The sequence below is a fragment of the Eptatretus burgeri genome, chromosome 11, assembly GCF_056783735.1.
Source record: "Eptatretus burgeri isolate ZD-2024b chromosome 11, Ebu_testis_v1, whole genome shotgun sequence".
Classification (NCBI taxonomy): Eukaryota; Metazoa; Chordata; class Myxini; order Myxiniformes; family Myxinidae; genus Eptatretus; species Eptatretus burgeri.
The window spans coordinates 2,012,523-2,026,637 of NC_140971.1; the positions used below are offsets into that span (position 1 = coordinate 2,012,523).

The 14,115-nt window shown below is 43.8% G+C and overlaps 1 protein-coding gene across 5 annotated transcripts in view; it reads right to left on the reverse strand.

The window, feature by feature from the left end:
- The window catches only part of LOC147016291 (zinc finger Ran-binding domain-containing protein 2-like), a 104,359-nt gene that overhangs the window by 46,802 nt on the left and 43,442 nt on the right, over nucleotides 1-14,115 (reverse strand). For all 5 annotated transcript variants that reach the window (XM_085844886.1, XM_085844885.1, XM_085844884.1 and 2 more), the window contains exons 3-4: nucleotides 8,334-8,442; nucleotides 6,639-6,721 (exon numbers count right to left, since the gene is read on the reverse strand). In XM_085844886.1, the coding sequence (XP_085701012.1) occupies nucleotides 6,639-6,721; nucleotides 8,334-8,442 (192 nt within the window). The remainder of the gene's footprint in view (nucleotides 1-6,638; nucleotides 6,722-8,333; nucleotides 8,443-14,115) is intronic.

The following is a 14,115-nucleotide window of genomic DNA, read 5'->3' on the forward strand; positions in this document are numbered from 1 at the left end:
TACTTTTTGTATCTATTCCAAAAAATTTGACCCCAATAGAGGACAAAAATATGGATCTCACATGTGCTGTTGTGAAATTTCCACAGAAATTTTCACTTGACCCAAATTTCCGTGACCTTTTGACCTCAAGTGACCTCATTATAGGCCCAATCTCCATAAAGGTAATATCACATGGAAGAGTCTTCTAAGGCAAACAGTTTAAGGGTTAATTTGTCGATCGAGGGTGAATGGGCGTGACATAATAACCATTTAAGTTTCCCAACAGGAAATCGTTTAAGCAGTGGCCAAAAAGTGATCACATTGAAAGTCGACCGCTTTCCATTCTGTGCTGTTTTCATTTTATTGCAACAAATTCATGTTCCCATCCCATCGAGTCATCAGGTCTCGGTGTTCTTGGGTCCTGGTCGCTGAGATGAGCTTCAAGTTAATGGACAATTTCACTTTTAATTGGCTTGGTCATGAGGCCTTCGTCATCAAAGAGAGGAGACGTTGTACACACATCGTACTGCAGGAGTTCCTCCGTAGTCCGTCCTCGTTTCTTTGCAATCTCCAGTGTACGTTTCATCTGAGCATCTTCTCGCTTGTTGAGTTTTGCTTTTCCTTTGTGTGGAAATGAATTATTGTGGATTGCAGCGAAGGTTTTAAGGTTGGTGCGATGAATCGTGTCTGACAGTCGAACGGTCTTCTCTATGTACCTTTCTCTACGAAGTTTCTCGTAGGTATCGTTGCCGATTCTCTCCACATTCAGCAGCTGTTCTCTGATATCTTCTGACATGACTTCCTTGGTTAAGATATTGTGGAGCATTTTCTCTTTTGGGGGAGTGAGGAAGGGATTCTCATTCTTCTCTATGACATTTAATATGGCTTGAATGTTGGCCTCCTCAAACTCGGTTGCTGCTTTGCTGAATAACCTGTTGACTTCAATGTTCAATTAACTTCAGTGCACTTCAATTAAGCATAGAAAACTAGGAGATACTTACTTCTTCATGGTTCATATTTAGACATTGTTCTGCATTGCCTTTTCACGTTTTCACAGGAATTTTGCAGCAAATTGGAGAAACTTTCAAAGAACCATGCCTAATATAGCATAGCATGTGTACAATCACTCTTTGTTTTATGTAATGGAGGCACCTGTACCACCTATTGTGATGGTAACCTACCTGCAATTAAACTGGGGGAATTAATCGTTTGTTTCGTACAAGGTACCATATTTAAGTGTCATTTACCGATTTGATTGTGTTCCTTTGGCATTCTCATAGATGAAAAAATATGGACCTGGCATGTGCTGTTGTGCATTTTCCACAGAAATTTTCACTTGACCCCAATTTCCGTGACCTTTTGACCTCAAGTGACCTCATTATTGGCCCAATCTCCATAAAGGTAATATCACATGGAAGAGTCTTCTAAGGCAAACAGTTTAAGGGTTAATTTGTCGATCGAGGTTGAATGGGCGTGACATAATAACCATTTAAGTTTCCCAACAGGAAATCGTTTAAGCAGTGGCTAAAAAGTGATCACATTGAAAGTCGACCGCTTTCCATTCTGTGCTGTTTTCTTTTTATTGCAACAAATTCCACTTTCTTCATATGATTGTGTTCCTTGGCACCTATGGTGATGGGATAGACCCTCAGAGAGGGTAAAATATGGATGTGGCATGTTCTGTGGGGCATGTTTCAGAGATAGGTCAGATTTTCACTTGACCCAAATTTTTGTGACCTTTTCACCTCTCGTGACCCAATTCTTGAACCAATGAACCTAATTTGCATATCATATGAAAGAGGGTCTCAAGGCTGACATTTTAAGGAGTAGTTTGTGTTTCTAAGGTGTAAGACTGCAAAGTAACAGTCGTTTTCATTTCCACTACCCCTAATAATTGGCCCGACAATATCCGTTGGAACCCCCAAAAGAGGCACCATTTTCGCACTTATGGCCGGGTTATGGAAATGGTAACCAAGTTTTTCTGTGAAGGGAAGTGGTCAACTTAAAAATTATAGTGAGTAACTTAGGGTACATTTTTTGCACACGAGGACCCCCCGAGCTGATGCATTATTTGGATCTTCATTAAAGTTGAATCAATTAGTCCTTTTCACACCCAACCTGTCCACCAAGTTTCATCTGAATACATCCACAACTTTTTGAGATATCATTCAATATCGTTTTTGCCCCATCTCTCAATGGTGAAGAATCCGTTAAAAATGAAAAAAAATCTCGTATCCAGATCTTCACCAAAATTGAAACAGTTCTGCCTCGTGGCATTCCCAACCTGTCCACCAAGTTTCGTGTGAATCTATCCTTAACCTTTTGAGACATTGTGCTACACATCGTTTTAGCCCCATTTCTCAATGGTGAAGAATAAGTTTAAAATTAAATAATTCTCGTATCCAGATCAGGATTGGGATCTTAACCAAAATCGAGCTTTGCTGTCCTTGGCTGGTCAACTACAGGCACAACAATTTTCAGAACGATTGCTTGAAAACTATGGGCAAAAATTGTGACAGAGACAGACAGACAAACGCCACATACCAACATATTTAGCAAAAAACATTTGGACAGGTAAAAAGAGGTCGTGCAGAGCACGATACTTGTAAAGTCCAAAAAACAAATTTGACTTAAAAATAATTGGTGGTTGAATTCAGTGACCTGGAATACAAATCCTCTTCAAATTTCAAGTTCGTTGGATGAAAATTGACGATTTTAGAAATACCACTTCGTTGTTGACCTTTGGCCTATGTTAACCTTTTGGCTTACGTTGACCTCAAAAATAATTGGTGGTTGAATACAGTGGCCTGAAATATAAATCCTCTTCAAATTTCAAGTCAATCAGATGAAATTTGAGGATTTTAGAATCCTCAAATTTCTTAGTTGTTTGACCTGAGGCCGATGTTGACCTTTTGACCTCAAAAACAATAGGCTTCTTCCTTGTTATAAACTCGACCATGTGGTGAAGTTTCGTGACGATCGGTTTAAAATTGTCAACCTGGAGGCGATTGACAGACAGGTGTGAAAACATAATCTTCTTCGTCCTTCAGTGGTGAAGGTAATAATTAGGAGTGCGAGAGCGACCACACACAACACTGAACTTGTCAATAGATTAAAACAGCTCATTCGACATTTATTTATAGAGCACTAAACTTTTCAATATATGAAAACAACTAATCAGACATGTACGAATAGAGCACAAAACTTATCAATAGATTAAACCAATTAGGTAGACCGAGACGTTTACGAACACAGGGAGCGACAGTTAGCAGATTAAAACAAGCTTTCTTTAAAATCATAAAATAACCCCAAATAGGATTAATGAAACACAATACAAATAGTAAAATTATTATTAACGAGATATTTATATTAATACATCATAAAAGAACACACACACACACACACACACACACACACACACACACACACACACACACACACACACACACACACACACACACACACACACACACACACACACACACCAATTTCAGTGGTTGCTGGGACACAAGATTTTCAACTTATTTCAGTGGTTGCTAGGAGACAAGGAAACAAGTAAAAAAGCGTATATAAATAACCGTTTGAATATTTGAAGAACAGTTTGATACAGAGGTGAGTGAGGTGGTCGTGCTGGTTGGTGGACACGTTATATTGTTGAAGATTCGGCGGCGCTTAACAGCACCGCTGTCTCAGGGGTTATAACGCCGACTAGTTCGGCACAGGTCACGCGCCTCAGATCGCGATACCAAAGTACCCCTGTACCGTACCAGTTGGGGATATAGACCCCGGCTTCAGACTGGGTTTGTCAGAGACCGAGCGAAGTCTGCCACAGTCCGTAACCAATTTGGTTTTAAATACAAATCGAGTGATTGTTCCTCAGTGCGGCACGAATAAATTCAAGGTGGCAAATTTCGTATGAATCAGCCATATTTATTGGGGACACATCGGGGAGCACGACACAAGCAAAGCATTCACGACAATGTTACAATTCATCTATAACCCACTCTTAGGGCCCTGTCACACCTTGACGTTTAAGCCAGCGTATGACAATGTATCAAAATGTATGTAAAACGCTGGCGTAGCTTAACTATTGATGCTTTTTTCAGTTTTGGGCGTATTCATAACGAGTTAGACGTATGCATAACGTGTTAGTTACGTACACAGAACGTTTCGATAACTTATAGATAACTTGTACCAACGAATGCTTAGCGTGTTGTCGGCGTTCACAACCTATGCCCAATGATAGTCAAACTTATGCATAGCGCGGCAGCGTATCGCCGACGATCACGTGGCGTAGCCTATTAATAGGCTGCCGCTCAACGATTTAAATCATAACCGCACTAGAAATCGAAGTGTCAACATCACCGTCATGCCGAAGAAAAATAAAATAAAATAAAATAAACCATGGAGTCTGGAACACTGACGGGTTCCTCCTGTGAAGCCTATTTTTATATACCAATTCCCCGAAATGCTACCAATACGCCATTATACGGTAGCTGCAAGTTAGAAACACGTTCAGTAAGTTCTGTGGTCGTCCGGAAGACGTCAAATAAGTCTACATACGTCAATATGCGTTGGAGATACGTTACACAAAGGTTAGAAATAAGTTTCGGGTGCGCTAAACATTACCTCGACGTGTTTCGACTTATGAGTAACTTACAAGTAATGTGTGTCGACGTGTGTCAACGATCGCACAACATGCCTACAACTTATGGCCAGCGTATGCGGAACGTGCGAGTCATACGCTGGCATACGTTGAAAATTTTTGAGCATGCTTAAAATTTGTCGACGAGCTCGGCGTACTACGACGTATGCCAGCGTGCTTCAGCGTGCTCTTAACGTATACAAAACTTACCCATAACGTATTCAACGTGTGCCAGCGTATTCGCCAAATTTTTCATACGTCGGCATACGCTGGCTAAAACGTCAAGGTGTGACAGGGCCTTTATCTCGGGAGCTACGGATACGGGTTTCGAAGGGGGCCCTAGCAAAATAAACATTAGGCCTGGACAACATGCATACAAGGCACGGAGTACTTGGTGGTGCCTCATGGACGAGAGGAAAAGTGTCGAAGGCACGAATGCGGCTCGTGACAAGCCGATGGTGTCGGATTCGAGCGCCCAGCTCGAGCACGCAGCGTGGCAAGATGGCGCTCGTACTCCTATCGGCACCGCTCGCGCATGCCGCGTGGCAAGATGGCCGCGACGACGTTCTTTTGTCGGCACCGCTCACGCACGCAGTCTCGGTGCGTCCAGCCCTTCGGAGGTCAACGGCACAAGAGAAAAAGATCTATGGTGTGTTCCAGCTGGCTACCCACAAGGTCCAGTATGCGAATCCAGGCCTGGCCTGCACACCAGACCAGGCCAAATCTGGGTGTTGGGCTCCGCAGGTGAATTGACGGGATGAAAGACGACGTGGTCCAGCCACGCAGGGAGCAAGGACAGTCAGAGGCCCCATGGCTGGACTCAGGATCAACCTGGGAACGACCTGCACGCTGGATCCATGGCCAAAGAGCAACAGCTCGTCGAGTCACTCCTCACAAAGCAGATCCCAGACTGGAAAAGGCAGTTCCTCTTGTCTTTCGGGGCAGGCGTTTTTGGACCACCTCCGGGAAACCGTGATTGGTCCATCGTTCGAGTTTGCAGCAGCTCTCCACCAATGGGTTGCTGGCACGCCTTGTTGACTGGGTCTCAGGGGGCTGGGTAGGGGCTCGTTAGAAGGAGGGAAGGAAAAAAGAAGGTGCCTCTCGGTACACCACCACTGTATGAACAATGGACAGCCTGCTACACCTCCCGACACACATGTAACGTCCAATTACCAAACAACCTGGCTAAACATGCATTTAAGGGGGGATCTGGGCTAATCCTATATTTAGTAACCCACGAAGGGCCCATTTCCACAACAATATTGAAGGTAAGATGTGTATGATTTAATATATTATCATACAATAGAACGTGTGATGGGAGTTGAAAATACGTGACAATACATGAAATCCTCGAGAGAGTAAAATCTGATAGGTGATGTTGTATTGATGGGTTGAGTGACTGCGTGGACACAATTGAGGTTGTGGATCTACTGATGCAGTTAATCCACTGCTGTGGATCCGTGATCAAGGTTGTGAATCGACTGATGAAGGTAATCTACCGATGTGGATCCGTGACCAAGGTTGTGGATCCGTAATCAAGGTTGTGGCTCCACTGATGTTGGTAATCTACTGATGTGGATCCGTGACCAAGGTTGTGGATCCACTGATGTTGGTAATCTACTGATGTGGATCCGCTGTTTAGAGAGGCCCTGGGCTGAAAGGATCGAAGCCTTGAGGAAGAACGGTGCCCAGCTGATGATCCATGCGGTTGGGAAACCATTCAATTGCTTTCAGGTAAAGGTTCTTACTTCAGGTGAGGGAACTATGTTTTGTGGTTTATAATTTAAATTAAGTTGAATACAGGATGTTGTGAAATTAACAAAATTTACAACAATCCTTTAAATTATATTATATTTTCGGAAGAGCCGACACTGTACAATAGTGTGTAGTGTGTGTGTGTGTGTGTGTGTGTGGTTTGTTTTCAAAAAAAAAAAGAAAGAACCAAGTAAGGGATAAAGACAGAAGCGTGGTGAAGTAAAACGAAGGAAACCACCGACGTGGCCTGTGAAACTACCTGTCCGCTCCTCCACCTTGCCATACTTTGGTGTTCCACACATGTTACAGTCCATTCTCCTTGCCCAATTGACATTTCCACACCTGCATACAATCAGAAAAAGGACATGTCACTTCCGGCAAAGATCAGCCCACCAACATAGAAAAGAAAATGAGTAAAAACTTTGACGATTTTCAATTACAGGTCACTAAGCCCCCTCACTACAAAAAACAATATGTGGTGACAAACCTCTCTCCCCACCCTCCAACAAAAACTACCCAAATTCAATCACACCACCCAAATAATGACATATGAAAGTTTAAAATTAATTCAATCAACACTTCAAAAAAAAACTCAAATTAAAACAAAACAAAACGTCAACTTAACTTCAGATGAACATTTTGAATATCACACTGCAAACTAACCTCAAATCTCTCCATGGAGGTCACCCTGCATCCCACAGCATGATCTGTCTAAGAGAGACCTCTCACACAGGATGTTCCTCAGTGAGACCCTCCGAAACCTTGACAGACAACTTTCATCCTGGTGGAGGTATTGTTGTTTGTTTGTAACTCCCTTCCCCACAGTCAACGCCGCTCACTACATCGCCACCTCCCCCTCCCCCTCCCCCCCCGAACCCCATGGAATATTTCTGACTTCACCACCCTCCAACAACCTTTTCTTTTTTATATTCTGTCAAACACCCAGCATGATTATTCCATTGATGAAGCTCTTCCTTCAAACATGAATTTCTGTTGTCCATCCACCACAGTCTTCTCTTTCTAATCTTGAATTGCCACTTTGCCAATGGGAAGAGAGTCAGTCATCAAACAACAGGACAAGGTACTTACTGCAGCCAAGACCTTTATCGATACAACTGCCATGACACCACCCGTCTCTTTTTCTATTCACATCTTTCCCAATGGCACTCCTTTGTTGGAGTTCATCATGTTACACTTCTCACAAGCCTGTCCTCCTCAAATCACGTCGTCATGAAAGTGTTTATCTCCTTGGCAATCTCCAGAGAGTCCACGATTTGCCGACGTGACCGGTGGTTCAGCAGACTGGTTTGATCTGAACTCCGCCATCTTCCTTACGGACCGGTCCATTAACCCATCAGCTTCTGACATCAACAGTGCCTCGTATTTCTGCTGAAACAGACCGCCATATCTCCTGCACCAGTTAATCCCTTCATGCCTCCAACTGTATGGTTAAACATCCCGACCCTGGTACACTTATCGGTTGTGGCGAGGAATCTCGAAAAATCAGATAGCGTTCAATCTGCAGAGTCGGTCTTCACAATTCTGCTCTACAATTGGACACGACAGCATTGGCAATTTAAAATCATCAAGAATGTGATTCTTCTTAATCACCCCTCTTTCCACATTATTCTTGAAGTCTTCCTCAGATGGTATATCTGCCGTCATCTGAGAAAGTTGGCAACGCAACTCCAATTACCAAACATCGCCTCTGCACGGGTCACATGTTCTTCTGGAAACACACACTCGGTTACCCTCGCGAACTTTCCGAGCTGACCTCTCATCTCCATTCCTTCATCCCTGCATTCTCTCATCCCCGTGTCTGTCGCCTTGTGTCCCGTTGCTCCAGTCTTTCAAGGGTGCTGCCATAGTCATGCTTTCTCTTTTCTACTTAATACAAGTCCAGAGAAATGAAAAACGTAACTCAGAAACCCCCAACCATGTTAATCACACTTACGTCCTGCATTGCCAGTCGTTCGCACTGAAGAGACCTTTGCTCTTATCTGCTAAGGCTTTTCCAATTTCCACTCCACCTGTTTTCATCAGCCTTGCATCTTGTCCCTTCTCTGCAAACATCATCATCATCATCATCATTATTATTGTAATTACAAGTGTGCAATATGATGATAGGTCGCTCCTCCAACACAGTCACTTTAAACTCTTCAATGGAATAGCTTTAAAGGCCTTACCTTGTGCATACACATGAGCCGAGTTACTTCGAAAAAGGTTTTTTTTTAAAGGTTTGTTGAACACCTTGCACCTTTCTCCGTCATATAATCATCTTGGTGTCAATTTTGGTCTCGTTCATCGCAAAATAAATACATAAATAAAATCGACAATTCGATTTTATCATCAGCAGAAATTAACAAACAGAACTCCTTATGGTGAGATTTTCCAGGAATCGCTCTTCACCACAAAGGCCATAGAATGAAGTCTGAAGAAACTTACCCGCAGAGCTGCTGTTAAAAACAAATGTATAAATGACAAGGTAAACAAGGATATTGTGTGTGTAAACATCTATTCATACCCAAAGTGGCCTCAAACTACGGGCTCGTTGGAATATGCAGGATAACTGGGCAAGTCATCACAAGCAAGTATGCGGCATGCCCACACACTTCCTGTTGGTTCGCGGGTGCCAGCAGTGACCATTATTTTCGTTGTGTCTGTCTGTCTGTCACTCTCTCCAGAGCATAGCTCCGTGAGGTTTGATGTGATCTTGATGAAACTTGGACGCAAGATACATATCATAGTCTAGTTATATTTTTGTATGAGGGGCGTCCCACGCCCCTTGAACTTTTTATATATTTTCTCGATTTTTTTTTCTCGCAATTTAATTTCCTTGAAGCTGTGCGTAATGTCCATAAGTACAACATATAAAAAAATCCGATTTGATTTGGTCAATTTTGACGGAAGAGATAGGTTTTTACAGTAGGGCTTCCTCAAAAGCTTCCACTAACTCAATTGTAACTATCGTGGCATTGTTCAATAATGCCCGCGAACCATCGTCACCTCCCGGCTTGTTGAGGTTTCGCTCAACAGAGCCATCGACAATCAGACTAGATCGGTCTGCTCCAGATTGGAAATGCCATGACATCATTGTCGTAACGTCATCAGCTTACCTATCAAACATCAGCAAGAGCACCGATCGGGTCGTTCAGCAAAGGCAGCCGTATTGACAGGCCGCAAACATCAAGGTAACGAGATCAAACAAGCAAACAAACAAATATATAATGCTTGTGACTGTCACATGCGGTCGCAAGTTCTCTGTTTACATGTTGCACCTCATGAGTGCAAAGCTGCTGCAATAAACTTTGGAGACTCGTCACATGTACTGCATTCGTACATTGCAGCAGCCAGAGTGGCAGACCGCTCTGCCTTTCAGGGAAACTCAAAAATTTCAACATTGACACACAAAACATCGACGCCATTTTGTATCGATCTCTCTGCCTGGCGATCAGAGACTGGATCGAACCTGACCCAGACCGCCGACAAAATCCAAGAATTGGCCTCCATCCTGCAGGAAGAGTGAAAGTGCATTCATTCCCCAAGGCAGACAGTGGGCAAGAAGTACGCAGCGTCTGATTGACTGCATTGGCACGACAGAGGGCCCAACCTGTTACAAACTGTGAAAGAACTGAAGCACCAACACCCTTCTTGTCGAACCAACAAGCATATTGATTATTTATTTCAGCACAATTTGATCCAAATTCCATCAAGATTCAATATAAAATACATCAAGTATTACTTTCAACAAAATCATTCCAAAACATTACAAATTTTGCAGAGGTTGAGGCTCAGGGAAGAGCTGAAAAAGAGGTGAGAAGACAAACAAACAGAAAAGATTACAGGATAAATGTCGTGCGAAGAAGAAGGATGAGAATGAGAATGAGAAGGATGAGAATGAGAAGGATGAGAACGAGAAAATGATGAGGATGAGGATAAGGAGAAGAAGAAGAGGAAGGAGGAGGAGAAGGCGAAGAAGGAGAAGACATGAAATTGGAAACAGAGCAAAAATAAGGAAGTAAAAGCACGTTTGAAAATAATTAAATGACTTGAGGAGTGGCCTTATTCATGAGAATATGGATATATATATATATATATATATATATATATATATATATATATATATATATATATATATATATATATATATATATATATATATAGATCAATTGTTCAATGAATGAGGTTCCAAGCTTTCTCAACGAGCGACTGAAAGACTCGGTAGCCAGGAACACATTGGCCACTGGACACAGTGGCTGTTACGCAATGTACTGGTCAATCCATTTTTTGCATCAGGCAGAACTAGTATTGCTGAGCAAGAGTTGTGTCGATCTGTATTGGCATGCAGGTCGAACAATATGGATGAAAACAGGGTGTTGATCGAGGTATGCTAACCACAGTAGTCATGCTATTCCCCATGCTCGCTAAGCGAAAAGCGGGGTTAAGCAATCAGTTGCACACGTGTGTAGGTTGAACGTACATGTCTATGCTATTACATTTTGTCTGGAACTGCTTGGTGGACTGACAAAATTTTCACCATACATTGAAACTTGGCTCCTGTCCCATGGGAAATGTGTGATTAAAAAAAGAAAAAAAAAAGGATGTCATAGTTGTCTTCGCTATGATGTCATAATTGCATTTGTAAAAGCTACATCCGATCAGTTTGGAAATTTTTGAGGATCAACTCGGCATAAGTTGATCAACAGAAAAATAATAATGACGTCAAAGAGTCATGTGGTTCGGCAGCCATATTAAAAAAAAAATAATTAAAATAAAATAAAACAAACTTTCAAAATCTTCTCCAAAACTGCTGAACAGATCAAGGCAAAACTTTACAGGAACGACCACCCATCCATTAGGAACAAAATGTTCCCCACCGATTATGTAAATTGTCTCATGGTTTGGTAGCCATAATGGATTTCCCCTCAAACCTTTAAAAGTCCTGTCCAGAACGGCTTGACAGATCGAGGGGAAACTCGAAGCCTTGTAGATATCAGGGTGTTCACGAATAATTGATAGGTTTCATGGTTTGGCAGCCATATTGGATTGAAGGAAAGTATTTTAAAAATTCTCTCGAACTGCATCCATCCATCCATCGGGACCATACTCTGTGCAGAGCGTTGGTGCTGCCGCAGCAGTCTCCTTGGTAAATGGACACAATCCTGGATGGGTCGCCACTCCAACACAGGATACCAGCAAGCTGGCACTCATTTTGTCGACCACAGAAGGATGACAGGCAGAGTCAACCCCACCTGGTATTAATTCAACAGAAAAGGGGGATTTCAACTCAGGATCTGAGGATCCCAAGCCCACCACTCCAACCATGAAGCCAACACCAAGCATACTGCTGCATCAATCGACATGGAACTTCACAATTATGATGTAGTAATGACGGGGAATACAAGTTTTAAATTTCAACCTGATCAGGCGCATGGTCTGGCAGCCAGAATTATTTAATTTTGTGAATGTGGGTTATTGTTGATGGATTTATTTATTTATTTTGAATAAGGCTCACTTGGCTGTGCCTGGATGGGTTTAACACTCGAGGAATAGAATCTGAAACCCAAATCCTATCCAGGTTCCAAATTACTTCAACTTCATTTTCAAAAACATTTATTTCCATAGTTGCCAATATAAATGCAGTCACCAAAAAATACGTGAAAGTAATACTTCCATAATTTGGTTGACTCAACTTGAGATTTTATTAGTTCCTGATGCACCGATGTTTGTAAAATTAGAATAATCAAGGAATTATCAGGTCAGGTTCGATCTGTGACCTGCTACAGGTACCATGTAAACCTGTACTAACCTGTTCCATGGTCGGGTTGTCGGCGACTAAACCGTCTCCCCCACCAGGTTTTCTGGTGAGGAGGGTGTTTGGATATGGACACCCAGCAGGATTAAAAACAAAACCTGTCAAAGGGCGGAGGAGCTCCTTGTGAGCCAACGGCCATCCATATCTAGTGCCCAACTGTGTCTGCGGACGTCCTCCTGCAGTTGGGTTACTTCTTATTAGGAGGTTGGTGGCAGGATTTGCACTCCAGCCACCGTAAAACGCTTCATTCCGCAAAACGCAAAAACGCAAAAAAATCTGAAAACCCAATCCGTGGGAGTACCTCCTGTGCAGCTTCCCTTCGCAGGGCAGCTCACCGGATGATGGGATTGGGGCAAAGCCTTCGGGACCCCCAATCTTTGATAGGAGGGAAACCACGGGGTAACATCCCTGGGTCAGATTGCAGGAGAGTGTGTCGGAGTGGTGCTGAGGTGTCGTCCACCAGACGGCGGTCTCCTTGGGTTAACCTGAGGCGGTCCCTTCGGGTGGGTGCCTGGAATGTCCTATCCCTAAGAGAGGATGATCACCTGTCTCTGTTATCATCTGAGCTCAAGCGTTTGGACATCGGGATTGCAGCTCTCTCTGAGGTTCGGAGACCGGATTGCGGCGAGATAATGGTGGGTGGTTACACCTACTATTGGTCTGGTCGCTCTGATGGTTACCATACCCAAGGAGTTGCTGTAGCTGTGTCCAATAAGCTGACCCCAATGATAATTGAGGTAACACCGGTCAACGAGCGTATTATGAGATTAAGGATTCGTCACTCCTTAGGTGTCATTTCCCTGGTCTCTATTTATGCTCCGACTGAGGCGAGTGATCTTACCGTGAAGGATGCATTCTACGCCACACTCGAGTCTGTGGTTGATCAGTGCCCCAGACGAGATACACTTCTAGTCTTGGGGGATTTCAATGCATCGACTGGAACTGATAGGGATGGTTATGAGGTGTGTGTTGGTCCCCATGGGTCAGGAACTATGAACCAGAATAGCACTAAGTTCCTTGACTTTGCAAGAAGTCATGGACTTAGGGTGGCTGGTTCATGGTTTCAGCGCCCGCAAGCTCATCGCTGGACTTGGTATTCCAACGCTGGCGGTGTGGCAAAGGAGATTGACCATGTCCTCATTGACGGTCGTTGGAGGATGATCCAGAACTGCAGGGTCTACCGGAGTGCTCAGTTCCTCAATACTGACCACAGGCTTGTTGTAGCAACTCTAAAGCTGCACCTTAAATCCTGGAGAATGGTACCATCCCAGCCTAGGCTGGATGTTGCCAAGCTCAGGGATGAGAGAGTAGCTGAGGAGTTTGCGAACAGGCTGAGTGGACACTTGGGGGGTCTGGGTGCTTTGGGGGTCCTGAAGAGTTGTGGAGCACCTTCAAGACCACCGTCCTTGATGTTGCCGGTGGATGCCTTGGAGTTCACCGCAGGGCAAAGAAGAATTTTGTCTCTCAAGGGACACTGGATACCATTGACCAGAGTCGCAGGGCCAGGCTGAATGGCAGAGCTGAGCTGTTCAGGGAGCTGAGGCGTAAAACTGTACGTGCACTGAGGCTGGACAAGGAGGCCTATGTGCGAGGAATCTGTGAGGAGGTAGAGCATCACCTGTGGACAGGTGATTCTCGTCCCGCTTACAGGAGAATTCGCGCATTACGTTCATCCAAGCCCATCCCTCGGAGCACTGCAGTTCGAGCAGAGAGTGGTAGGCTCTTGACAGAGGAGTCTGAAGTGAAGGCCCGCTGGGCCGGTTACTTTGAGCGGTTGTACCAGGCTGATCCCCCAGCTGTCGAGTTGGACGTCAAGGGTGTTACAATCCCTGTTGCTGACCCTCGAATCAACTGTGGTCCACCATCGCTTGTGGAAACACGGGCTGCGGTGAACCAGTTGAAACGGGGCAAAGCTCCAGGG